Here is a 26,873-nt window from a genome sequence, read left to right on the forward strand (position 1 = left end):
GCAAGCCCTAGGTCACGTGAGGCTATGAAGAAGACGCCATTGTATGAAAAACTAGAGGGCAGTTTGAGGAAACAGGGATACAGCTTTTTAAGGATGTCAAATGCAGTCTAGCATTTAAAAAGAGCTACTGAAACCACTGTGTTAAAATTAAGGCTGTCAGTTATTTGCAGTTAACTTTTGCGATTACATGTCAATTGTGTTGAAGATTCTTTTTTTAATTAGCACAGATTCATCTCTTAATGTCCATCTTATCATTCCATAACAGTTCCTGCAACTCCATTTAAATCTTAAATCTTCATTAACACTAAACAAATCTAATGAAGAAAAACAAAAATAATCAAAACACTATGGAGAAAAAATTTAACATTTAGAGGAAAAATCATTTATATTACTTTACATTTGTACATTTTTAGAAAACCTTAAAAAAAAAAAAACAGGATTACATTAAAGTACCATAACACAAGACATGAATGATTATAAAAGAATACAAACAAAAAAAAGTTTTAAACATTGATACAAAGTACTTGTACAATACAAGAAGATTCAAAAAGCATCCCAGAACAGATTGGGCAGGATCTTTCTTTTTTCCTAACCTGACAAGTTTTCCAGCTAATGTTTATAAAAGGAAACAAAAGCAAAGCAACAAGTTTTTGTGGATTTGTTACAGGTCCTCATTGCCTTCAGAAATACTTAACAGGAAACTAAACTCTTTATTTTTTATAGAAAGGAAGCAGAGTTTTAATCTATGGCAGGACAAAAGCCCTGCTTGTGTAAATAGTGCGTGTGTGAATACAAGGTTGGCACGGATGGGGTTAATTCTATCCCTGCCAGCAATCACAGGTGTGGCCATTCTCCACTTAGATAACTGAGTGCTGATTGGAGAATGGTCACATGTATATAACGGGAGAAAATTCTTTGTTTGGGGAGTTTTGACCTGTGTTTTGATGTGCGTTTGCAACTTAGTAGTGAAGGCGAATGCCCAGCCTACGTTTGCTTGTTTGGCTTGAATCTTTATTTTGACCCTAACCCTAACCCTCTTGCCCTGTTTATTTGTTGATCTTTGTCAACACCAAACTCACCAAAACCTCCCCCAAACAAAGGATTCTCTCCCCTTATGTGCATTCTCCAATTTGCACTCAATTACCTAAGTGGAGAATGTCCACACTTGTGATTGCTGACAGGGACAGAATTAACCCCATCTGTGCCAACTTTGCATTCACACACCCACTATTTACACAAGCAGGGCTTTTGTAAATCCTTCTACAAGGATTAAACTTAATCCTTCTACAAGGATTAAATTTATCTGTGCTACTGCTGTGTTCAAATCTATTCAGGATCCTGGGTGAACGCTTATCGTTTTGTGTAACTTTCCTGTACTAATTCTTTCAGTAATATTATGTTAGTCTTTTTCAGTTTGTATTTGTAATGAGTGGCTGAAATGTATTTGTTTTGTTTTGTTTTTCAGGTTCTTCATTAAAACATCATGAACATGTTAAATAAACAACAGAAGCTTTGCAACATTACTATTCATATATGATCTCAGCTGCATTAAACAGTCCCTCACGTCCAATCAGAAAGAACTGTGTTGATCTAGTCCAGGGGTCTTCAATCCTGGTCCTGGAGGACCACTGTCCCTCCTGGTTTTTGTTCCAACAGTACCCTAAATTACTAAATTGGACCAATTAAGTGCTTAATTAGAAGAATTTTGGACACCCCTGATCTAGTCCAAGCCTTTCTGATTCCTAATCTGCGGTAAATCGTGCCGATATGATTAACATCCAACTTACACTCTCAGCCTTTTCGTCTCAGGGACGACCAGTTAAACGCATCAGAGATAAAGTGTGCATTGAAAGATCAATTCACTAATTAGGTCTCAATTGTGTAGTTTTGAAAAAAACATATTTTTAGCAAACATATTTTCATTCTAAAACATGTTATCTCATACTACACGAGCTGGAAAGAAATCTCTGTTAGCAGGCCTTGCTTAATAGTCCTGCACTAAAACTAATATTGCATGTTCCTTAGATAGGTGAGTGATTTAAACTGAATAGCTCACATTTCATTCTGATATAGGGGTGATAACTGCACAGATTTGACTGGAGCGATAAAGCCGGTGGACATAAAGTCCTGTGGCCACTTTGCAGTGTCATAGCTGGGATATGATACAAAGTATGAAGGTGGGCAAATTGTCAAGATAAGCAATACAATAAATACATTTCACCATCAGGGGGCGTATTTTTAAGGTACATGCTCAATGTGTTCTCCATCATTCTCAGCTCCAGAATCTGACTGATGAATAATGTTGAAACCTCTCAATGTTAACATGTCTTTAGGCTTTGTGTTGAATTAATTCCTTCAGCATGGGCAGTGACCCAACAGCATCCCGATAAACATGAGCCATGAGATTGATATTGGGTAATAAAGGAGACCAGATTTGGATGGTTTTTGCACTGCATGGACCACGAAGAAAACTGTTCTGCATGCGGTAGCGCATTGTTCCCATAACAGAAAAGCTTTTCTATTGCCTCCTCTTGCGGAGTCATACTCACAGTTCCAAGTGATTCCAGCCTGCTCAGTGTTTCCTTTTATTTGATGAATTATGCAATTTGGGGCTTCACTGCTTGTTAGAACAGCCCTTGAGCATAGGGGTAGGAAGCAGACAATGGTCAATGAGACTGGGAAACAACCTGTTCCCACTTCAAATCCTTCACATAGTTTTTTCTTTAAATTATATTATTTACAAGGCTATCTAGAGGTCAGTCTGCAATAGATACTAGACTGCATCCCATTTTATTTTTGAGCATGTGCATCTTTCATGTATTAAATGAGAGACTTATACACAGATGGTTATACATATTAAAATGCACTGGAATTATTTTGTTTAAAGGGCCATAAAACCTGTTCCCACGTCCAGGGTCCGAACAGAAAAAAACAAGTTCATTATAGTGCTATTCTCATGCTGGGGCATTTCCACCCTTGTCAGAGAGAACTTTATATAAAGCTCTTCTATTCATTTTACCAGGTGTTTCATTGAGATCTTGCCCTCTAACAGGTGAACGTACAGTCATGCATTCTGATGGGAATAATTCTGTTAAATTTGAAATCGTTTGCAGGTTATGAAAGTGGTCTGTGTATTATTATAATAGTTATAATAACAGGCATTTAGATATTAATTTGCCTTGGCACCTCATCAAGATAACAATCATTCTGAATCAAACGAGACAGCTGCACTATGACAGCATTGCCACCTCATGTTAGAAACATACACCCCCTGCCAGGGCTGTAGATATAACAATAAGAGCCATCAGTATCATGACAAACACCACCATGGCCACTGTGACATACAAACAAAGCACATGTTCCTCCATATACTCATCAGATCATACTCAAATGAATACCTAACTTTCAGCACAATTTAATAAGTGGTTTTCTAGATATAAGAAAAACTCTGATGTGGGCATACATATGTAAACATGTATCCACTCCACTGTTGCTGAGGACAGAATTACTCAAAACTCAGCCTAAAGAATTTCACAAATTGATTGTTTAACTGGTTAAGAGGATATGGGCCTCTCTATGACTGAAGCAGGATCCTCTGTACACGGCTGTGGTGTAGAGATGGGGATGCTGTGGTATTTAGCCCTGGCAGACTGGCCCCTAGGACTGGGCCTCTCTATGTACAGTTGTTTGTGTCCCTGTGTGGCTCTCGCTGGGACTGTCCTGGCTCTGCGTGCTCCCCCGGCGGGACTGGTAGGGGGGCAGATCCTCTGGGACGGGATCCTCTCCATCAGGAGGGTAGGGGGGAGGGGGCAAATCAAACCAGGGTGGCCGACTGTGGGAGGGACAAACAAAAGGTGAAGGTGAAGAGAATGCAAACAAATGTAATTGCTTTCACTTGCTACCATTCATAAGGAGATAGGAAAAGTGTTCTGGAGACAGCTTTCTACGCATAAAGTGTAGGCAATTCAATTTGTCCCCTGTCATTTTAATACTGAACATGTTCTATACTGTCATTTTGATTGGGTTCCTTGGTATGTTATTCCAGAAACTGCAATCCCTGGATGTGTCAGACAAGCCTTTCAATTGCCCTTAATGCACATGCAAACATGTTGTTAAGTCTACCGGAAGTTGTTTGGTTAATTCATGGTTAGGATGGCAGCAGCAGCAGCTCATTCTGATACCATTAGTCCATCACTTATCATTTTAAACGTATGCAATTTGTGGTCAGGTCAGTAATTCTACCCAGTTTGTATTGCTGTAGTTTCAGAGGTCTCCCATTTGCCTCTAACAACAAAGACATATATTTGACTTTGACAATTTATCAAGCCCTCCTTGCAGATATTTTGATGCTACACTCCCTCGTCCCTGCAATATAATCTATGAAGTGATGGCAATACAAATTATGCAAGATTTACATGGAAAGTGAAGAGTACTTTAAAATTGTGATTTTAAAACCTCCATGGTTATTCACCTTAATCACCATCGACAAGAAAAAAGGTCACGGACGGCATGAAAACCAGGGAGGGGTGTCCATGCTTACCTGAGGTCACGGACTGCCTGCGAGTACGAGGGAGGGGTGTCCATGCTTACCTGAGGTCACAGACGGTGTGCGAATACCAGGGAGTGGTGTCCATGCTTACCTGAGGTCACGGACTGCCTGCGAGTACGAGGGAGGGGTGTCCATGGTGTAGCTGCGTGGGTACAGCGCTCCGGAGAGCAGCTGGATCCCGCGGGTGGTGCTGTAGGAAGCGGCAGAGGCGCTGCAGGAGTGCTGTGGCTCCACGATGACGAAGCGCGAGAGCAGCAGGGGCTGGTGCAGGCGGTGAAGGTGCTGCCCCACACGAGGCAGGAGCACACTGCGCTTCCTCTGGTGGTGCAGGGCAAGGGCCAGCAGCGCCACCACCAGGACAAAGATGACTGCGCTGCCAATCACTGCATACGTGATGCTGGGGTAGTAGTGCAGCCGGTAATCCAGCGTCACAAAGTCCTGCCCTGGGACAGACTCTGGGGATTAAATAAAAAAAAAAAAACATTGTTATGATAAGCCTTTAAGATCTCCAGTGAGACTTATTAAGTGAAACTTACCAAGTGAGAAAACAAAAGTTAACATTACAAACATATTGGCTAATGACTTGTGGTTCTGCTTGTTAGTTTAACTCTGTAGAATAAAGCTTGAACATTTTATTTTAAGTATCTGTTTCCACATGTTGAGGGGATTTTGTGATGCTGTAGGGAAGTTAATTTGTGAAAAAAATCTTTAAATGTTTAAAATTGTTTTGCCTCCTGGTATACTTTGTGTACAGTATATACTTGCAACATCAGGGATTTCCTGGGATTTAAAAGAATCTCTCGGTTATACCAAGCATTTTAAATCTCCCACTTGGATCTTTTAATCACATTTTGTATTTCAGTATCAAATGTTTATTTGATTGATCTTGGCATCTCAGAACATTCTACAGTTGTGTTTGAGACAGGGCCACCGGACACACTATACCAGCATAAGTATAACAACTCTTTAACAAGTAATATTGCTTAACAAGCACCTTAAACTTGTTTCTTCAGCCCCCTGGTTAACTACCAAGCTTTGTATAATGCAAACTGAAAGAAGGAAACGTTCTTGACATCCATCGCTCTATCTGGAAACAACATCTATATGACTTGAGGCCCTTCGCAAAACCAGAACATCTTACTGCTTAGATCTGACTGAAACTAACAAAGGAAAACTCACAGTATTTATCTTTCATTGCAACCGGTCTGGTTAAACCTCCAATCACTACCATCTTCACTTCAGTCAGATGCAATGAAATCTCACTTCCATCCTAAAACCTCAAACATCAGGATCCATATCTCCCAGTCCTCTCCTGCAGCCAGTTTCACCCAGTTAGAAACTGCTATTGCAGCACATGTTATAAAGGAAACTTTCCACCAGATCTCCCTGCAGGATCTGGCTAAGGTGGTTGCCAGGATGATATCTACCTCTTATGCTCCAGATCCGGTCCCAACTCAATTCTTTAAAGAACCCTACTCAGAAGTCATTCTGGAAATTATTTATGAATCCTTGTCATCTGGATCAATTCTTGATCCAGATGTAATTAATAACTATAGGCTGTGTGGTCCAGTGGTTAAAGAAAAGGGCTTGTAACCAGGAGGTCCCCGGTTCAAATCCCACCTCAGCCACTGACTCATTGTGTCACTTAACCTCCTTGTGCTCTGTCTTTCGGGTGAGATGTTGTTGATGCATAGCCTAGTCTCTGTAAGTCGCCTTGGATAAAGGCGTCTGCTAAATAAACAAATAATATAGACCTGTATCTCAAACCTACGTAAGCATATAGCTGCCAGTGCTGATATTTTGTCAGTACCAAATCTCCAGGTACTTGCTTGGGACACCCCATTCTTGATTTCACAGCCTCCATAAAATCACTTGCTGCTACGGCCGGATCACTGTTATTATTATTATTTATTTCTTAGCAGACGCCCTTATCCAGGGCGACTTACAATTGTTACAAGATATCACATTATACATTATTTCACATTATACAGATATCACATTATTTTTACATACAATTACCCTTTTATACAGTTGGGTTTTTACTGACGCAATCTAGGTAAAGTACCTTGCTCAAGGGTACAACAGCAGTGTCCCCCACTGGGGATTGAACCCACAACCCTCCGGTCAAGAGTCCAGAGCCCTAACCACTACTCCACACTGCTGCCCTGTTAGTTGTGTATGCTTTTAATCAAATGATGTATCTAGAATATACATCAATTGCACTGTTAATGCAGATTCCATAGGGTTTCAGTTTATTGTAGGAATCAAGATGCCATAGAAAATCAGGGCCTGAGTTCTGCATCTCAATTGATTTCTATACCTAAATTGAACACCTTGGGAGTCAATAATATTAAGCAGCTCTCTAACATCATTCTGGCTGACAACAAATCCTTCTTCAATGCATTTCAGGTGCATTCATCTGTATCCATGTAACTGTCTAGAGTGTTCAATGTCTTAAATACAGCGCCACGTCTAGTACAACAGATTGGTGCTTTCGCCCTAAGTGTTCTAATGCTTATAACAATTCCATTCAAATGTGCTGAACATTCCAACATTTCCTTTTGGTTCATGCCTAATCCAAAATAGAATCAGATTTTGTTTACTACATCAGCCATGCATGACAGTCTCTCCTGATTTCTGAATTGGTCCTTGTGCTACTGAGATATTGCATTAGTCTGCATCATGTTCTGGAGCCTGATAAAATACAGTTTCTGTTTCCGTTTTCACAAGTTAATTATCCTGTCCAAACGTAATAATGATCATGTTTTAACGTAATCATTATTTCGTTCTAATGTTGTATGTGCTGATTTTTATTTTCGCTCTACATTGCAGCTATACGCTTCTGTACAAACCTGCGATTCCTGTCATACGTTTTTCAGAAATGGCCCTTGTTTGTATATAACAACTCATGGATTCTGACTCAGGCACACTATCGGTCCTCATTCTCATTGACACCGTTCATCACTCCACCCTTTTGGAACATCTTAAAAGGTAAAATAAGGTACACAATTAAACAGTTCTCCCACCTCCGTATCATTCGTGTTATTTGGCTTCCAATTATGTTTTCGTTTTTCATCACATCCTTGAAACATTTTTTAAAGTTTGAGCTAAGCATGGTTCATAGCAATATTTTCTCTACTAAAGACTATTAAAACATGTTTATAGTTAGTTCCCCACAGTGGCTTTTTGCATCATCAATGTGAGACAAAAGGTAAGAGAGGGAGCTCAATCTGATTATCAGTCTCAGCTTCAACAACTATGCAAGCTTTCCTGTAATAAAACAGTCTTATTGTATCTCGTTAGCAGAGGCAATTAACTGACCTATCCCATCATATCGCAATTGTCAGCAGGAAAGCTCACACAGGTGTAGAAGGTGAGATGAATAAATTTAAATGGCTGCTGTAGACATTCTCAGAAATTCTCAGAGGGAGTGTTATTTGACCCTGAACTGAGATTATCTAGATTATCCTTCTATTGTCTAAGATTCAGATTGTACCGAATGCTATTGCAAGAGTTCTGTCAAAGTCTAGGAAGTGTGGACAGCTACCCTGTTTTTTTAGCCTCACTGGTTGCCATTGCAGTTTAGAGTTGACTTAAGGTTTTGCTTTTGTTTTATAAGACTCTGAATGGCTTTGCCCAGCTTTGCCTGTCAGAACTCTGGTCTCCTTATGTCCCTAGCTGCACTTTGCTTTCTCGTGAAAGAGTGGTTGTTTTGAACTGTTTGGTGGATCGTGAAGTGCAAAGGTTTCCCACAATCCTTGTATGTCACTTACTTTACCTGCGTGACTATGACAGCCATAGACTGTGAGAAACAGAGACTAAAGAACGGACAGACAGACTGAAGGAAAGCATAATTATATGATACTGCACCTTGCTTTGTGTGACAGCATATAACAAGACAAGACAGAGCTTCTAATGACCCTGCACACAGCTCCCTGCTGCTGTGTACTGCTATAGCAGTTTTAACCCTTTGCGGTCCATTGTCGGACTGGGTCCGACATTGCAATTATTCCTCTCAGGTCCTTTGTCGGACTGGGTCCGACATCATTATAGCAACGCAAAAACGGGTTTCTAGTCGTTTTTTCTCCGGAAAAAGCCGAGAAAACCATTCAATTGCCGAGTGGGAGCGACAGGAGCCGAGACAAGTCGGAAAGAAAAATAATAATAAAAAAAAGGCGTATCTCATGAATAGTCATACATGGCTGTGGTATCAGATAACAGGGCGGTCATAGTAAACAAGCTGGCTGAGTGCGTCAGCGCACAGAGACTATCACGGACATTTGCAGAGCTTTTTTCAGATGTTATAGTAATAAAATAATGACTTGGATTGCATTATTGAGGAGTTTGGTGATAAAACGAGTGATCAGGAGATGATTGATCGGTATGTACGACTATTATTTTTATTATTATTTATTTCTTACATAGGTGAAAGCGATAGCGAACAAAAGGGTGGGGCGGGGCTGGAGATGCCTAGTGAGTGCTTTGTTGATATGCAGGGCCATTTAAACCCGTTTGACTGTGGAAAAAAATACTTTTAAACAGCGCGTCTAAAATTAACTGCGCGTGTGAAAATAAATTAGACCTGACGTGCCTGACACGCAATTAATAAATGGACTGCAAAGGGTTAAGAGAAAGTGGTATTTCAATGGTTTAAAGGAAACAGTTCACCCTGTCATGTGTTTTAAAGTGCATGTAATCCTGTCAGCTCATGCATATTCACAGAAAAACTCATTATGTAACAGTCTCTTTCGGGCGGACAATGATTAATATAATTACTTTGGAAATCAGGATTTTTTTTTCTTTTCTTTCTTCGTGTTGCTGCATTGTGCAGTCATCCATCCCCCCAAAAAAAGACAAAACATCAATTTTGTTCATTTAGTGAAGAAAGCGTGCTGTTAACCTGAAAGGCTATAGGGTGTTTGAAAGGCCTTAATTGCTTATTCTGGGTTGTGCAGGGAGAGCTGCTTTCATCACCATCGTAATTGTTTTTCTGAATTTTGCAGACACGACAGCAATATCTTTTCATTTCCCAGAGAAGAGTGTAATTGTTACCTCCCACTGTTCTTGTCTTTCAGTTTTAAAGCATGAATTTTCCTATTTCCGTTGGTTTCAAGCCAGCTGCGAGAGTTGGCACAGGAGCATGGCAGGCAGAGAGAGAGAGAGAGAGAGAGAGAGAGAGAAAAAGAGAGAGAGAGAGAGAGAGAGAGAGAGAGAGAGAGAGAGAGAGAGAGAGAGGCAGGCTCTCCTTCAGAAGAAATTCCAGTAAATCAAACCCACCTATTGTTCTTTTTTATTATTATTTCTACTGATAAACTACATACATTAAATCAAAAAGCTCACAACACAGGACTAGAGGAACACTTTTTACACAGATAGTGGTGAGTATATGAAATGATTTCCCTAGCCATGCTGTTGATGCTGAATCACTTTCTTTACAGAGTGGTGAGCATATGGAATGGTTTCCTAAGCCATGCTGTTGATGCTGAGTCACTTTCTTTACAGAGTGGTGAGTATATTAAATTATTTCCCAAGCCATGCTGTTGATGCTGAGTCACTTTCTTTACAGAGTGGTGAGTATATGAAATGGTTTCCTAAGCCATGCTGTTGATGCTGAATCACTGGAATTCTTTATGATCAGACTTGACAAAGATTTGGGATCAACCATCTACCCAGGAACCGGACAAGCACTGATGGGCTGCATATGCCTGATTCTCGTTCTTTTGTCTATATTATTATATATCATACAATTCAATCATATAAATGGGTACAGAATATTATAAAACAGAAATAAAATTCTGTTTTATTGGTCATGTTATACTTATCTAGATTAGCAAAGTCCAACACTGCTCATTTCCAGTTCGACAGAGCAGTGTTCTATCTGAGTATGGACGTTTTCTTCTATGGAAGTTTAGTAGATTTGGATAAAGTAGGTTTAAAACCTAGCTAAAAGAATAATGCCAATATCTGTAAAATGCCTGTACTCACTACAATTTTAAATATAGGCAACATTCACTTTATAAATCTCAAGATTTGGGCAATGTGGGACAGAACACCCCCAAGATCCCTTCCAGCATGGGCTGAATGTGCCAGTATATAACTAAGTTGTTCAGTTTAACTGGAGTCCAGTAATTGTCATTACTTATTTTTGTTAAGCGAAGAAATGGGGACCCTTATGCGTTGATCGAGTCCATCTGTCTGTCCATCTGTCTGCCTGTCTGTGTCAATCACAATCTATGAGCATGACAACTGCCTGCTTTGGAACCAATCTTTACCATAAACTCCCGGACGTTTTGCATTGCATTAGGCAATTACCTGATTAACATTAAACTTAAAAAACTAAAACTGAGACTAAACCTTCTCTAAAACAGTCAAAACAGGGTTTGTGAACTGAAAACTGGATTTAATTAAATCATAAAAAATTAAAACAGTCCTTAATGCTATGAGAATACAGCCCATAAACCATAAGGTTAACCCTTGATTTAAAGTGTTTCAGAACACCCTAGAACATTTACAATAAACATATTACTTTGCTTTGCTGTGTCCTGTGTTGTCTGTATCACAGCGTTATATTTTTAAACACATTGCTGACTCTAACAAGGGATACAGCACAAGTAATATTATTATTATTATTATTATTATTATTATTATTATTATTATTATTATTATTATTATTATTATTATTTATTTCTTAGCAGACGCCCTTATCCAGGGTGACTTACAATTGTTATAAGATATCACATTAATGTTACATACAATTACTCATTTATACAGTTGGGTTTTTACTGGAGCAATCTAGGTATAGTACCTTGCTCAAGGGTACAGCAGCAGTGTCCCCCACCTGGGACTGAACCCACGACTCTCCGGTCAAGAGTCCAGAGCCCTAACCACTACCCCAAAATGCAAGTGAATATGTTTCTTGGAAAACACTGAAGGGGGTTCTGTAACACTTTGAGAAAGCTGCTACTGTAAAATGTTATCCCTCATTCTAAATTTTGGTTGAAAAAATATATAGTTAATCTAGATCAGTGGTTCTCAATCTGTGGTCCCTTCAGGTGGTCCGTGGAAAGGTTACATAATTATGGAAAGGAAGCGGCATCATATTTTATAGACCCCATTGCAAACCCACTTTAAAAACTCAGCTACAGAAGCAGGAAGAAAATACATACATTGACAATATCTTTTAATAAGTTATCTTTTAATATTTTGTATAAAATGTATTCTTTACTAGGGAGTTTTCATGTATTGCGCTCACATGCACACTCCACACAGCAGCTTGTAAAGTAAGGGATAACACATGACAGGGCGTGCGTTGTGTTGCATTAATGCACAAGTCCTGGAGTGTGTTATCCCGCTTATAAAACAGATACAATTTTTAAATATATATATATATATATATTTTTTTTTTTCTTCAAAAAAACAAACAATATTATTATATATCCTTCCTCTTTGGAATAGGTTCTATTTGTTGTAAACATTAAACTGGAGGTTTACTGTAGAATTTATTGTAATTAATTCAAATGAATGAAGCCTCCGTGCTGGTCTCAATCACGCCCTAAAAGGAGCTGACATAACCCACAATGTTATTATTATTATCATTATTTGTTTATTTAGCAGACACCTTTATCCAAGGCGACTTACAGAGACTAGGGTGTGTGAACTATACATCAGCTGCAAAGTCACTTACAATTACGTATCACCCGAAAGACGGAGCACAAGGAGGTGAAGTGACTTGCTCAGGGTCACAGTGAGTCAGTGGCTGAGGTGGGATTTGAACCGGGGACCTTCTGGTTACATGCCCGTTTCTTTAACCACTGGACCACACAGCCTCCTATGTATTTTTGTTGATAATGAAAAGACACAGAAAAGTTCACTATCCACACCTTACTACCGTTGATCTGGAGAAGCTAATACAAAAATACATTATTTTAAATGCTTGATTAATAACAGGCTATCATTGTGGTTTATGAAAGCACTGTTTACTGAGCGACTGAAATCAGCACGGAGGCTAACTCTTGACCAGCCGAATTACACACTGAAGCATAGAATTATCGCAACAGACTGTTTACATTTTCAAGACTAACTTTTTAAGTCAACTACCGTTTCTTTATGTTTCATTAAATCAATAAAAACACCAGCTGCCCAAACATCTTTGTGTGTCTCTGTTTTTTTTTTTCAACAAAGGTTTTGCTTCTTGTAATTCTAAGCACTTGTCTACTGTCATGCCTTCGTAAAGATGTCACCTCTCACAACAATGTGTATTTTTATTGCGAGTTTAATATGTTGTGTACTTATAATTTCTTATTCAGCAAAAATAAGTTCAGCCGTGCATAGTACTATTTAACTGCAGGGTAAAAAATCCTCAACAGCCAACCAGCGTGCAGCATCCAAACATTCCGTTTTATAAATAAAGATTACAGCTGGAGATTCATGGCTCCGACTGTGCTGGTACCACATGGAGGTAACTTCACACATTATTAATTCACATAACTCAATTTCTGCTGTAATTATCAATTTAAACGTCAAATCCGAATTTCCATAAAAACATAAGGAATTGTACTAACCATTCGAACCATCTCAGGTTGTTAGGGTTCTAGAAGCTGATTGATCTCAAAACAAAGTCAAATTGGGTCTCAAAGGATCCAAGTGATTCTGCCTCAACAATATGACTAGGTAACCCATTCCATAAGCTCACCACTCTATGTGTGAAGAACTCGCGCTGTCCTAAATCTATCGCCACTTACTTTCTAATTGTCTTCTGGTCCTGGTGTACTGCTCTTAAAAGTATTGGTAAGGGTTAACTACTGTATGTCAGCTCCCCGTGCTGCAGAACTGGACTGGATATTGATGCTGCTGGATGGAGAGTATTACTCCTGGACAAAAAGATAGATTTGTAGCAAACAACAAGTGTCCATAAAGCCCAGTTGATGACTGAGGGGACCAGATGTCAAGACTTGCACAACCCTGGGCTGAGCGATCACTAGACAGCTCCAGGAGACAGACACACATTCAGACAAACCAAATTATCAAACGGCCCTTCCTTCAAAATACTAATTGAGGAAACATGATCCAGACAGGACCTCTAAATGTCTTTAAAATTGAAAAGTCACGCAGGATAAAAACCCAACACCCTAGATCCTGTCGCTGTGGTGCCTGTGTGTCTCTGAAACCCCTCAAGGTTAGGCAGCTTGATGTCAGATTCAGAACTGAAATCCTGTTCCTCTGCTAACTGAAGGGCCATTGTGAACCGCTGGGAATGCAAAGCTTTTTAAAGCCTGTTCAATTTCCCAAGCTTACTAAGTGCAAGTCCAATAGAATTTTCACTCTTTAATTATTTTAAACAAATAACATAACTCTCTGATGCCCAATTTACCAGGGGAAAAAAAGCTTTTAGAAAACAGTTTTAACCATAAACTGTAAATGGGAGTTTTTGTGAAGTCAAAGTATCCCTGGCAGCACAATGCAATGGGAATGTCATGTCAGTCGAACAGCTTGTAAATGTGAATAAAAAAGTGCACAGATAAGGCACCTTTGTTTTCCTGTGTTTTATGTTTATAAGTCATCTCATACAGCAGGTGCAATGTCAATTAGGAATTGTAGCAAAGTACAATGAAGCTGTTTCCTCATGCACAGTGTTGCATTTTTATAACTACTGTTCCAATGAGCAAGTTCAAGTGTAGTGTCAGCTGCCATCACTGGCCCTTCGCCGCAGTCTCTTAACTGTGCAGTCAAAAGAAAATGTGCCCTGAGCTACTCAAACCCACTGCCTTCCACACTGCAGCCCGGCCCTCTAACCACAGAGCTACTCAAACCCACTGCAGCTCAGCACTCTAACCGCTGAGCTACTCAAACCCACTGCCTTCCACAGTGCAGCCCGGCCCTCTTATCCTCTTGAGTCCGAGATCCCCATGCTGTATGTGCATGTGAAATCCCTGACCGGATTAACCTCTTTATCTTCTGTTTTCTTTTCCTTGTTTTCAAAAGAGACTCAAAGCCACCATGCTGGGGAAACCATGTGAGCAGGGAAACCGCCTGTGTGGTAGAGTCAAGGGCCTGACCCTAACCCCTGCCCCAGAACACATTCTCAATATCTCTCGGCACTGCAGCCCGGTTATGAAACACACTAGAGCTGTTCTTTTGGCATGTTGTTAGACTAAAGGTCTTCCGAAGGGGCTACATCAAATGAAAAATCAGATGTCTTCATGCTTTTTAATAATAACGTTTTCTCAATGTATGTATAAAAGTTCTCAATGCATGTAATAATATTTAGTTGTATTAAAAGGCTATTCAAAAAAGTGTGCATTAAGTACTGTTGATTACCTGTCCGATATTCAATTAGGGAACTGACAGCCGGTTGCATCTCAAACTCAAAACACACTGAGTTTGCGGAACCCAATTCCAGCCAATGACATGGGTGGTAAATCATGAAATATATACTGTGAGATGGTGAGTTTTAAAACTACCTGACAAACAAACAAACAAACAAATCTCCATTCCCCAGGTCATCTCTGTAAATAAGAACCTGTTCTTCGTTGGTCCAGCCTGGTGAAACTAGACATATGTTATGCAAAAGTGCCACATATGTATGTAGGTACAGGCATCCATATATGCCCCAGACTCTACGCCTCCACCACAATATATCCCTGTAGTCTGTTGGACAAATATTCAAGATCCATTGAGTTACTAAAACCTCCACATTTACAAAAAAAAAACAATAGTAAGAGTGTACAATAACTGCAGGAAACTAAACTGCACTGTTTACACTGAGAAACGTATTGACTGGGCCAGAAATCACAGAGAAGCACAATCTAGGGACCCTCTCACACAACGAAAAAGTCAAACTGACAGTAAAAATTGTGTAATTAAACTCTACTTTTGTAAAAACGATGCTCTCCATTTAGTAAACAATACACTGTTTACTCAAACTAACAGTACTACTAGTATGACTTTAGGGGCTGATTTAGTTTAAAATGTGTTGGTGTATTTGTGGTAACCAACAAGTTTAATGCTGACACCTGTAGTACAATCCCTGGAGGTTTCTGAGCCAGTGCCTGGTTATAAAGACAGTACCCACCCTCTGTGCCATTACAAGACAGTGAGACCACCTTCTCTCACCATGATAGGAGATCTGATTCTGCAGTAGCATCAATGTCATCCTGAAACAGGGACCACCAGGCCTTTGTTAATAAAGATTCTCTCAAGGGAGCGATCTGAATGTCATGTTTCCATGCCGACGGTACATTAAGAAACCATGGCTTCAATAGAAAAAGGAGAAAACAAATGGCTACAAAAACTAAGGGACAAACTTAAGGGGTGGCAAAATATGTAATGATCACAATCATTAGGAGTGAGCCCTTTGCCTCTCAGTGTGGTATTTTTGATAAATTACAGGACGATGTTATGTAAATGTGTGCGTTGTGTTTGCCATTCCTTTGACATTGTTCTCCCACCAGCAGAACTTTGTGCAGCAGGTTGCTTGGATACGCTGTTTGAAAGCTTGACCTCAGTAACCGCCTGGCTGGTTCACCTAGTTAGCGGTTGGAGCTGAATTTAAATGTGGTCCTGTTTTGTTTTAATCCTCACACATTTTCAACATTTACCTCATCGTCTGTCCTACAGCTTTTGTTCTGTAATTGCTTTTTCAACCATAATATATGACATGTAACTCAAAAACCAACACGGTTGCTCTTTTGAATGAAATACCAACAGAAAAATCAATATGTATGAAAGAGACCCTTTATTTTTGTTTGTAATGTTATATGAAATTGCCTTAATAGGGTAATAACGTATTTTCCAATTTCTAAAGTAAAAGAGAGAATACTGAAAAAGAATATTTAAGAGTTTGTTTAGATACGTAGGGCATACAGTAGGTGGCAGTCTTACACAGAAAATAAATGTTTTTCAAACAACGTTGCCTTTCTGCACAGGGGTGTTCAAACAGATTAGGATGGCTTTGTACAGACTCCAAACAGAACACCCCTCCCGTAGAATCACATCCAGAAAGCCAGGCTTACCATCTGCCTGCCAGCCCTTTATTTTCAAGACAGCATTTTGTATCCTAGACATCCAGACTGCAACGCAGTGTCTACCCCTGTGTCAGCTTGGAAGCATTTCATATCCCAGACAGCCACACTGCAATTCAGTGTCTACCTGTGTGTCAACTTGGAACCATTTCATATTCCCAGTATCGAGAGAAAGAAACACACTGTGACCTACACCCACAGCTACAGACCAACAAATAAAGAATGTCCTTGCTAAGGCTGATCACAGTTCTATACGAAGTTATTTAATAGTATGTAACAATGTTAATGTGGCATGTACTGATAATATCACCTTATATTTCCATATTGTGTAATCATTGTGGTAAAAACTGTTATAACCAAGAATTATCACAATTGCATATGCAGCTCAATAGGTATGTATAAAAATGTAAGTGAAAATTGGCATTTAATCAGATGGTTAATGGTTATTCAGCTATACTCATTTGTGGAACAACTACAGTATGAACATTCATGGTATATCCTCTATATATCCAAAAACTTAAAAATGTTCTTAGCAAGTCTTATCACCATTGGATAATGAGTCCTCCGTTATATGTAAAACTGTAAGTGTGACACACACTACCGGTCAAAAGTTTTAGAACACCCCCATTTTTCCAGTTTTTATTGAAATTTAAGCAGTTCAAGTCCAGTGAATAACCTGAAATGGTACAAAGGTAAGCGGTAAACTGCCAGAGGTTAAAAAAAAAGTTTAGGTTACCAAAAACTGAAAAATAATGTACATTTCAGTGTTATACAAAAAGGCCTTTTTCAGGGAACAAGTAATGGGTTAACAACTTACAGCTGTTCTGCAGCAATGGAAATAAATTAAGCCTTGAAAGTTGATGCTAACAATTCCTACAGCTGTCCCAACTTTTGTTGATTACTTACAAACCCTCTGTCTGTATAAAAGCAGTGTTGGAACAGACTGTGTTACTACACCCTCTTAAGCATTATTTGGACAGTATTGTACTGCAGGAAGTAGTATATTGCTCTCATAATGGCGAGAAAAAGGCAATTAACAAAGGAAGACAGACAGACCATTATAACCCTTAAAAGTGTAGGTCTTTCCTTTAGAGAAATTGCAAAGAAAGCCAAGGTGTCAGTGAGTACAGTTTCCTACACCATCAAAAGGCACTTGAAAACTGGAGGAAATTCTTGACAGGAAGAGGTCTGGCAGACCCAAAGCCACAACAGAATCAGAAGACAAGTTTCTGAGAGTCAACAGCTTGCGTGATACGCGGCTCACAGGACAACAGCTTCAAGCACAGCTTAACACTGGTCGAAGTAAGCAAGTCTCAGTTTCAACTGTGAAGAGAAGACTTCAAGCTGCAGGTTTGACAGGTCGAGTGGCAGTAAGAAAGCCATTGCTAAGATGGCAAAATAAGAAAAAGAGGCTTGCCTGGGCCATGAAGCACCGCCAGTGGACTACTGAAGACTGGAAGAAGGTCTTATGGACCGATGAATCAAAATCTGAAATCTTCGGTTCATCATGCAGGGTTTTTGTACGCCGTCGAGTAGGCGAAAGGATGGTTCCTCGGTGTGTGACACCAACTGTCAAACATGGAGGAGGAAGCGTGATGGTCTGGGGCTCTTTTGCTGGATCCAGAGTCGGCGACTTGCACAGAGTGAGTGGCACCCTGAACCAAAACTGCTACCACAGCATTTTGCAGCGCCATGCAATACCCTCTGATATACGCCTAGTTGGTCAGGGGTTCATCCTACAGCAAGATAATGACCCAAAACATACCTCCAGGCTATGTCAGAACTACCTTAGAAGAAAAGAACAAGACGGTAGGCTTCAAATCATGGAATGGCCAGCACAGTCTCCAGACTTAAACCCCATCGAGCTGGTTTGGGATGAACTGGACAGAAGGGTGAAAGCAAAGCAACCTACAAGTGCAACACATTTGTGGGAACTTCTGCAACAGTGTTGGGAAGAACTTTCCGAACAATATTTGATTTCCATTGTAGAAAGAATGCCACGAGTGTGTTCGGCTGTTATATCTGCAAAAGGTGGCTACTTTGATGAGTAAAAATTTAGATTAAATTTTGTTAAACAAAACGATTCCATGATTTCTTTTTTATCTCCAATTGTTTATTTGTTCTATGCTTTAATTTCAGAGTACATTGAGACATTAAACTGCGTAAATTTCAATAAAAACTGGAAAAATGGAGGTGTTCTAAAACTTTTGACCGGTAGTGTACATATACACGAACGCTCCACTATATCCCTGTCACTGTGTAGAGATATGTATTATGAACCAAGAGATCCTTTTGATAAATCTTAAACTACAGTGAGTGCTCAGAGTATATCACTATAGTACAGAGATTGCTCCAAGTATCTCACTATAGTGCAGATTTAACAAGGGAACGGGTTGACATTCAATTGCTTTAGACGAGATTCAAATCTCATCTCGGTCATCTGCCAACACCACAACATGGTGTGTGAAGGCTCTCAAATACACCTGCTCAGTGTCTCTGCACTGCTAAGAGAGGCCATGTAGAGATAACGTGGACCAGCATCTACCAGCACTCAGTACTCTGCTAAGAGAGGCCATGTAGAGATAACCTGGACCAGCATCTACCAGCACTCAGTACTCTGCTAAGAGAGGCCATGTAGAGATAACCTGGACCAGCATCTACCAGCACTCAGTACTCAGTACTCTGCTAAGAGAGGCCATGTAGAGATAACCTGGACCAGCATCTACCAGCACTCAGTACTCAGTACTCTGCTAAGAGAGGCCATGTAGAGATAACCTGGACCAGCATCTGCCAGCACTCCTTTGTGGTGTGTAGAAGGATTCTTCGGCTGAATTTGAAAATAACTTCATGAAAATGAAAGTTCATGCTGGAACTGACCAGTAGGATGTACATCTTCCAGTGAACACGGTCTGTTATATACATCTTCCAGTGGATAGGATATGCTATATATATTCCAGTGGATAGGGTCTGTTATATACATCTTCCAATGCTTCCAGTATGTTACTGACCATGGCAGGGTTGAGGCTCTGCACATGAAAAAATAGTGTGCTTTTGGTTTATAAACAAAGCTTGTTTACATTTTGAAGTTTGTGTTAGATATGGCAGGGCTGGGGTTAGAATCCTCCCTAACTAGAACTCGTATGGAATGTGGCCAGGTGTTAATTGACTTATTGATTATCACTTACCCCCTGGCCACATGCTTTAAAAGCAGCTGGAAAGCCAGTTCTTTGTTCTCAGCAAGCTGGGGATGAATCGGCTGAGATTCCACGCGATTGCATGTACGAACCAGGGCGAGCAAACAAAGCAACCAACGACTAGAGGTCACTGTGTGTATACCGGGATTCTAGTGTTTGGAACAGGGATTCTAATCCCACCCCAGTGTATCTGAGTCTGTATCAGGGAGAAGGGTCCTGCAGCAGGGCCTCCCTTTTAGTGGGAGCAGCAGTGAGTCATTGTTTGGCAAAAATTTATTTTTAGCTGCTTTACTCACTATGTTTTGTTTTTGCCTTTTTTTGTATTTCTAACTTCCTGTTACACTTTCTTTGTGGATGTGTGCCCGTGCTCTACCCTTCCTGGTACTGAAATGTGTGCTTGCCTTTGCTTGTTATAGCTATGTGCAATGAATGACTGCTGGGCTGCAGCACTATGTAGCGATCCAATGCTGTCCAATGGACTCTGAAACAAAGATCAGTCAGACTGGTTTAGACTAGTTTAATATCCCTCTCTTGAATTGGGTTGGTGGCCGGTCAGGGTTTTGGATACAGACTGTATTTATAGCAGAAGGCTCTAATGCAGTAGGTTTCTGGCAGGAGAAGCACACAGCTCTCAATGAGTGGGGCAGAATTCTGGTAAGAAAAAACAGTTTGAATGAGACTTCCCCTTTAAATTACTAAATGTACTACTTTTTGAAAGTGAAAGATAAACATAAGAGAAGCATTATGAGTTAATGCACTGAGCACATCGGAAGGCGCAACACAAATGCTAATACAATAGGACCCTGCAGAAGTAATGTGATGGGAGTCATATCTCAGTAAGTGTTTGAACTAGGAAATTCACATTCATGTAACGAATGGCTGGATATGTTCCAGCACAATAGAATTGCTTGCATGTATAAGGGCCTGTGAGACCAAGTACTGGAGTAACTGACATTGCACACACGTGATGAACGACAGGCAAGAAGCTACGACTTCTTCAGTTCTTTCATTTTGTATATGTCTACAGGCATTGCGTTAGTTTTCCCTCAGTTTTTTTTTTTTGTTTTTTTCGACATATGGGTAGGTTGAAGTGAATACATATATTTATATTTATAAAATGGCTCAATAAGATTACATGAGCATGCAGTTACAATGGTCTTACTGTTCAGCTAGGGGCTAATCACCAGGGAAGATCAAAGAGAGTCTGGCTCAACAGATACAAAAAAAAATAATTATATTCCCATGTACTCGCATGGACCTCTCAGAACTACATTTCCCATCATCCTCCTGCTCACTGGTAAATCCATCTCAGTTACATATGTGAGCAGGAGGATGATGGGAAATGGAAATTTTATAGTCACACAGTAACAGAAATTAAATCTCAATACCCTGATCTCGGCCACGGTGATAGTGCCTGTAACACTCCGGGCTGAAGTACCAAATTCAGCCAGACAGCAGGATCTGAAATCGGGGTGGAAAGCGGTTGCAATATGGTATAAAACATTAAATACATTCAGGGATTATTTTACCTGGCAGATCTTTACTTGCACTGTCAACAGACTATGCTTTGACGTGGATTAATTTCTTCACAACCGTCTTTAGATAGAACCTTGAGCTCAGCCTGTCAGTTTACATCCTCTCTGTGGTTTCCTACCTTTACCGGTTTTAATGAAGGGGCTACAGGCTGCTCAGGTAAGTCAGACGCAGTCAGATCGGTAACTGGCATTTCTTGACTAAACTCGTTCTCAAGGAAATCTGAGTCTAAATCAAAAACAACATAGAAATGATTTCAGACATTTTGAAGTTGTTATAAAACATGTATCGCTGGCAGTATTGTTTGAATACTGAAGAGCAGCTCCGTCCTGAATTCCACCAGAATGGAATTGGAATGGAAGCAAAGACACATTCGAAACTAGTCCCAGTAAGCATGTTATCCCACTCAAGTGAGATGACAAAAATATATCCCATGCTAGATATACCCATTAGGGCTGTCAATTAATCACAGTTAACGTAATGCATACATTTTTGGGGATATTACATTTTTTAACACACATTAATCGCATTCCTGTATTGTCGCCCTTAGCACACCGTGGCACCATTTTAGTGCATGCCAGGGCTGAATGAGTGTAGTCATCGTCTGAATATAAAATTAGTCACTTTTTCTTTTAAGTGGTTGATTCTTAAAAGAGGGCCGATATGATTACTGTGAAGTGCTGCAGAATCAGTATAATACGGTCAGGACTACCACTGCATTTAAGCATCTGTGGCTTATGTATTTTCAGTTATGATGCAAATCTCAGTTTTTCATTAAGCGGACATGCAAAGCTCCCCCCCCCCCCTCACCGCGCTGCCACCCCCCTGCCTCTACATGCAGATATTATCACACATTAACAGTGATGTACTCAATGAATGTGTATTCACTTTTTCACTTACAGAGAACACAAAATGAACACACCTGCACAGTGCAGTGGCGCACTCACTGTCTGATTTACATCATTGCACGATCCACGCTGCATACGTGCCTAATCACGCGAGATGTGATCAAATTCAAATTCAAAAACAGCTTTATTGGCTGTACACATCATTGCATGTGATACAGTATCGTATTACATGTAGTCAGTTTGCCCTGAAATGATTCTTATAAGCGGACTGCTTGATTCTTACAAGCAGAGTATTTTAGCATGGTTAGTATAGGAATGATTTTGTCCCAGTAGTTTTGTTCACTATGTGCGGTTGATTCTTATATCAGTGATTATGATTTTTAGACATTTCTCGAAAACAAATAATTATAGGAAAAATTTGTAGCAAAAGTTTTGCTTTTGTGGATGAGGAAAAAAGTTACAAGAAATAGAGTCTACAATAATTTATTTAAGCAATTCTTTTTTTGCAAAACTCCAAAAATTCTAATTCAAAAGTATTCATACCCTGACAAGGAAAATTAAATTAATAGCTAGTTGCGGCACCTTTAGCAATAATAACCTCTTTTAAACGATTAGGATATTTGTCAATGAGCTTTTGGCATGATTCTTTAGTGTTTTTTGACCATTCTTCAACGCAAAATTGTGCACAGCCTTCTTCAACTCATACCAAAGATTCTCAAAAGGGTTTAGATCGGGACTTTGAATAGGCCATCCCAGAACCTTGATTTTATTCTTCTTTAACCATTCTGAAGTAGATTTTGATGTGTGCTTTGGATCATTGTCATGTTGGAACGTCCAGTTGCGCTTTAAGCCAAGTTTTGTAGAGGAGGGTTTCAGATGATTGGCCAATATCTTTTGGTATGCTATGCAATCTATTTTATCATGTATTGGAATACACTAACCTATGGTTGAAATGGAAACCCCAGTCCCACTTGCACTTTGAATATCTTTGGCAGTCAATCTCGGATTGTTATTAACCTTCCTCACAATTCTTCTACTTCCAGACCGAGGGAGTGTTGTGACAGTACCATGAGTCGTGTACTTCTTGATAATAGAAACAATAGTTGAAATTGGGATGCTCAAATGCTTGGAAATCTTCTTGTGTCCTTCTCCAGCTGTATGACAATAAATAATTTTCTGCCTAAGGTCTTCAGATAGCGCTTTACTTTTTCCCATATTGACTTATTGGTAATCTCTCTTTGAATTCAATTTAAAAACTTGGCATCAGTGTCAGGTAACTTTATCAGCCCCCTGTTTTCACACCCAGTCCTGCATACTGTGCATCAGTGAATTATGAATTACACAGACTGTACCTCCACTGAGCTCCCAATAGACTGATATGCAATATGAATTACAGACTATACCTCCACTGAGACTGAGCTCCCACTAGACTGATATGCAATATGAATTACACAGACTATACCTTCTACACCCTGAAGATTTGGTGACTTGTACTGAAGTGGCAAAAGATCACATAACAGTGTGACCAAATAAGGCACATTCTTATTGACGTCTGCCTTTTAGCAGTTGATCATGATAATTTTGCAGTTTTTACATGGTTTTTACATGGTTTCACCATACCTGTCTGGTCTTTACAATGCTTAACTATGCTTTATTAGTGCCGGAAAACACACATACACGGCACGGCACAGTTTTTGCAGTGCGATACCCGCTTAGTCCCCAACCAGCCACACATGAGCGGCAGGCACTGCATGACTGACGTTGTGCTACAATATTGTAGAACAATGTAATTGTAGTTGTCTGTACCACATAGTAGGCTATGTACTTGAATATACACTTTGAAAGCTTATGTTCATTTGATACTGTGAGGGAATAGTGATTTTTGTTTACTGTTTACTATAGGAAGGATGCTTATCAGGAGCGACGTATAAAAAACTGAACTGTTGTCAGTCCAATTGTTGCGCCTATGGCTTCCCAGATGTTTGCCTTCATCTCAGCTTTCTTGTAGGAGATATGGAAAGGATCAAATAATTCAGGGTGCTTGGACACCTCTGTAGACAACAGTTTGTCATCCGTGATTTCTCCTGTCAAGCACATGTTGTTAGCTATGGTACCACGTGGCAGCTGGAGAAAATTGCTCTGGATTTTATTTTAGTGACACGATGAAACTGCGGTATTAAATCGCTCTGTATCTGATTTGAGCGTCACCAGTGGTATTGCCGGTACAATGCTGCCTGACAGCCGATGCCAGTGCGCAGCCTATAACTGTCCCGGCCTTTACACTTTGCTATGCTTTTACTGTGGAACACTTTTTATAAGGAAACTTTCCAATACAGATAACTGGCCAAAATACAACTGGAAAGTCTGGTATGTAATAATTCTGTCACGAACAACAATACAACAAGCGTATCCCAAAATCCATAAATGAAAATATAATCTAATTCACTTCAATATCAATTATACAGATTAAGGGTTAACATTTAACTTATCTTTTACAAAATAAAATTATAATAAGTTAAAAATCACAATAAATCAAAGGCTTCGTTTTAAAGGAAGTCCAATTTTGAGAGACATTTTAGCCTTAAATTTGTTTGCTTTTCCCGAAAATGATCCCTTTCCCAAATATTTACAATATCTTCCATTACATTTAGAAACCGCAATTTAAAATTCAAAGCTATGATTTCATTTATTTTTAACCAACAAATCATTCACAGATTTCTGTTCTGCACATGACCTTTCCCAACACACTGCCCCAGCTGTTCTATGAAAACAGTTCAATTACTAAGGCCCTTGATAGAGCAAGTACTGCCAAAGGCTTTAACCAGAGAAAGACGAAGACAAAAACAAGAGCAGAAGGCCTTTTGAAGAAATTACTTCTGAAGCTGGGCACAGCAGCTCCTATTCAGTCTGTCTCCATAGCGATAGTATCTGTTTGCAGGCGAGAAGCTTGGGGCAGAAAAGCCCAGCGCGACCTCCAGGGTGGACAGCCTTTGTAATGGGAAACCAGAGGCTAATCTCATTAGACTTGACCTGCAGGGAGCTGAGCAGTTGCCCTGTGGGCAGCACTCCACAACACTGCCAGTTTAGGTCAGTTCCCATTGTACCCAATGTAACACTGAACATTCATTGTATCTTAGATTTATACACATTTCAAAAATGTAAATTCCTTTAGATAACAATAGGCGAATGCTCCAGAGACTTTGTGAAAATTCCCAAGGGTTCCTGATATCCTAAGCTTGCCCCTCGCAGGGAAAATGTGCAGGGGCTAGATTAGACTAGACTGGTAAACTATGTGACAATCAGTCCCCATCTGAGAATCTGGAAGCACTGGAGAAGCAAAACAAGAATAGAACTCTGTATTCTAACAAATAAAGCCATGATCGCCCTCTTGGTTTTCATTGGCACACCCATTTCCCTATTCGTGGTAAAATTTAGAGGAACTTTATATTCAAGAGATATGTTGATTATAAAAATACACTATGCTAAATAAGGCTGTCACCTCAAACATTTAAATGCCTCTATTTGGTTTACTAATAAACATTTATAAAATCCATTAACTATATAAACTATGCTGTAATCGCATACAATTTCAATGACATTCCGTTTCATTATTAAACAACCTAGCCTTGTTTCTTGCAGAGACTGTCTGTAACAACATTCCCTGCGCTTTTGGCAAGTTCAAATTGTTAACATCAGAATAAAAAAATAAAGATAAAAAAACAAGCAAGTTCAGAATTTTTGAAGAACCCGACAATATATTTGTTGCGACCGCCCACTACTACTACACACACTCTAACAATCACAGACACACTGATACAAAAGAACAAAACACATTTCATTGAAGTTCAAGTAGCGTTCAATAGAGTCAATGTCCACGATAGCACTGTCACAAATGAATCTAAAACCTTGCACAAGGTGCGATCACCTTTTTTGAGTGAAAGGTGTATGCGGCAGAGATAGATGTCTCTTTGATAGACACAGTTTAATTTATTTGAAGTCTTCCCACTGATGATGGGAATGGGACTGTAGAGATGGGAGCCCTGTGGTGACTTTGACAACCTCACTGAGAGCAGAAACTGAACCAAGACTGTGACAGCTACTGGAAGCAGGCTGATCTTTGGGATACAAATTGAACATTTGTGAAACTGCATGTGTGTTAAAATGTTGTAATAACTGTACTGTGTTTTAAAGAATATAAAGCCAGAAGAAATACTAAACACATTGTTAAAACGCACTGTTCATACAAAAAGTTATAATATGCTATGTTCTTGATAGACTGGCTTTAAGTGAGAATAATTGGATATATAGTTGCTTAGAAGTTTGCTATGGACTGTCTACCAGCCCCTATCCAATATGTTTTAGTTAATTGTTAAACCACATCTATACATGTAATAAAGCCTACACTGCAGAGGATGTTTTTAATGTTGAAAGGGAATTATATTTTTTAACCCAGGTTGGAATAACTAAACCAAAGTAGGTGTTATATATTATACATTTTGGAGATGTAGGAGAGGTGGACTAGGGGATGATGGCTAATTAATCTTATAGAAGAAGTTACCAGTGTTTTGAAAATGTTACTAACTTGAAGGACAGGAGCTGTTAAGGCTGATTAATGTTTGAGATTTAATTGAGACTTCTGATGTAAAAAGCGAAGCAAAAACACTATAAAAACCAAGGAAAATCCTAGTCAAGTGTCACTTAACTTGCTAACTACGAGCTGATGTGATCC

At 39.6% G+C, this 26,873-nt stretch overlaps 1 protein-coding gene across 1 annotated transcript in view; it reads right to left on the reverse strand.

Moving 5' to 3' along the window:
- Window positions 1-359: 359 nt before the first annotated feature.
- The window catches only part of LOC117432446 (low-density lipoprotein receptor class A domain-containing protein 3), a 70,755-nt gene continuing 44,241 nt past the window's right edge, over window positions 360-26,873 (reverse strand). Inside the window, exons 5-6 of the mRNA XM_034054380.3 lie at window positions 4,641-5,004; window positions 360-3,832 (exon numbers count right to left, since the gene is read on the reverse strand). Coding sequence (XP_033910271.1) covers window positions 3,658-3,832; window positions 4,641-5,004 — 539 coding nt within the window. The 3' untranslated portion in view covers window positions 360-3,657. The remainder of the gene's footprint in view (window positions 3,833-4,640; window positions 5,005-26,873) is intronic.

Source organism: Acipenser ruthenus, chromosome 27 (genome assembly GCF_902713425.1).
Source record: "Acipenser ruthenus chromosome 27, fAciRut3.2 maternal haplotype, whole genome shotgun sequence".
Taxonomy (NCBI): Eukaryota; Metazoa; Chordata; class Actinopteri; order Acipenseriformes; family Acipenseridae; genus Acipenser; species Acipenser ruthenus.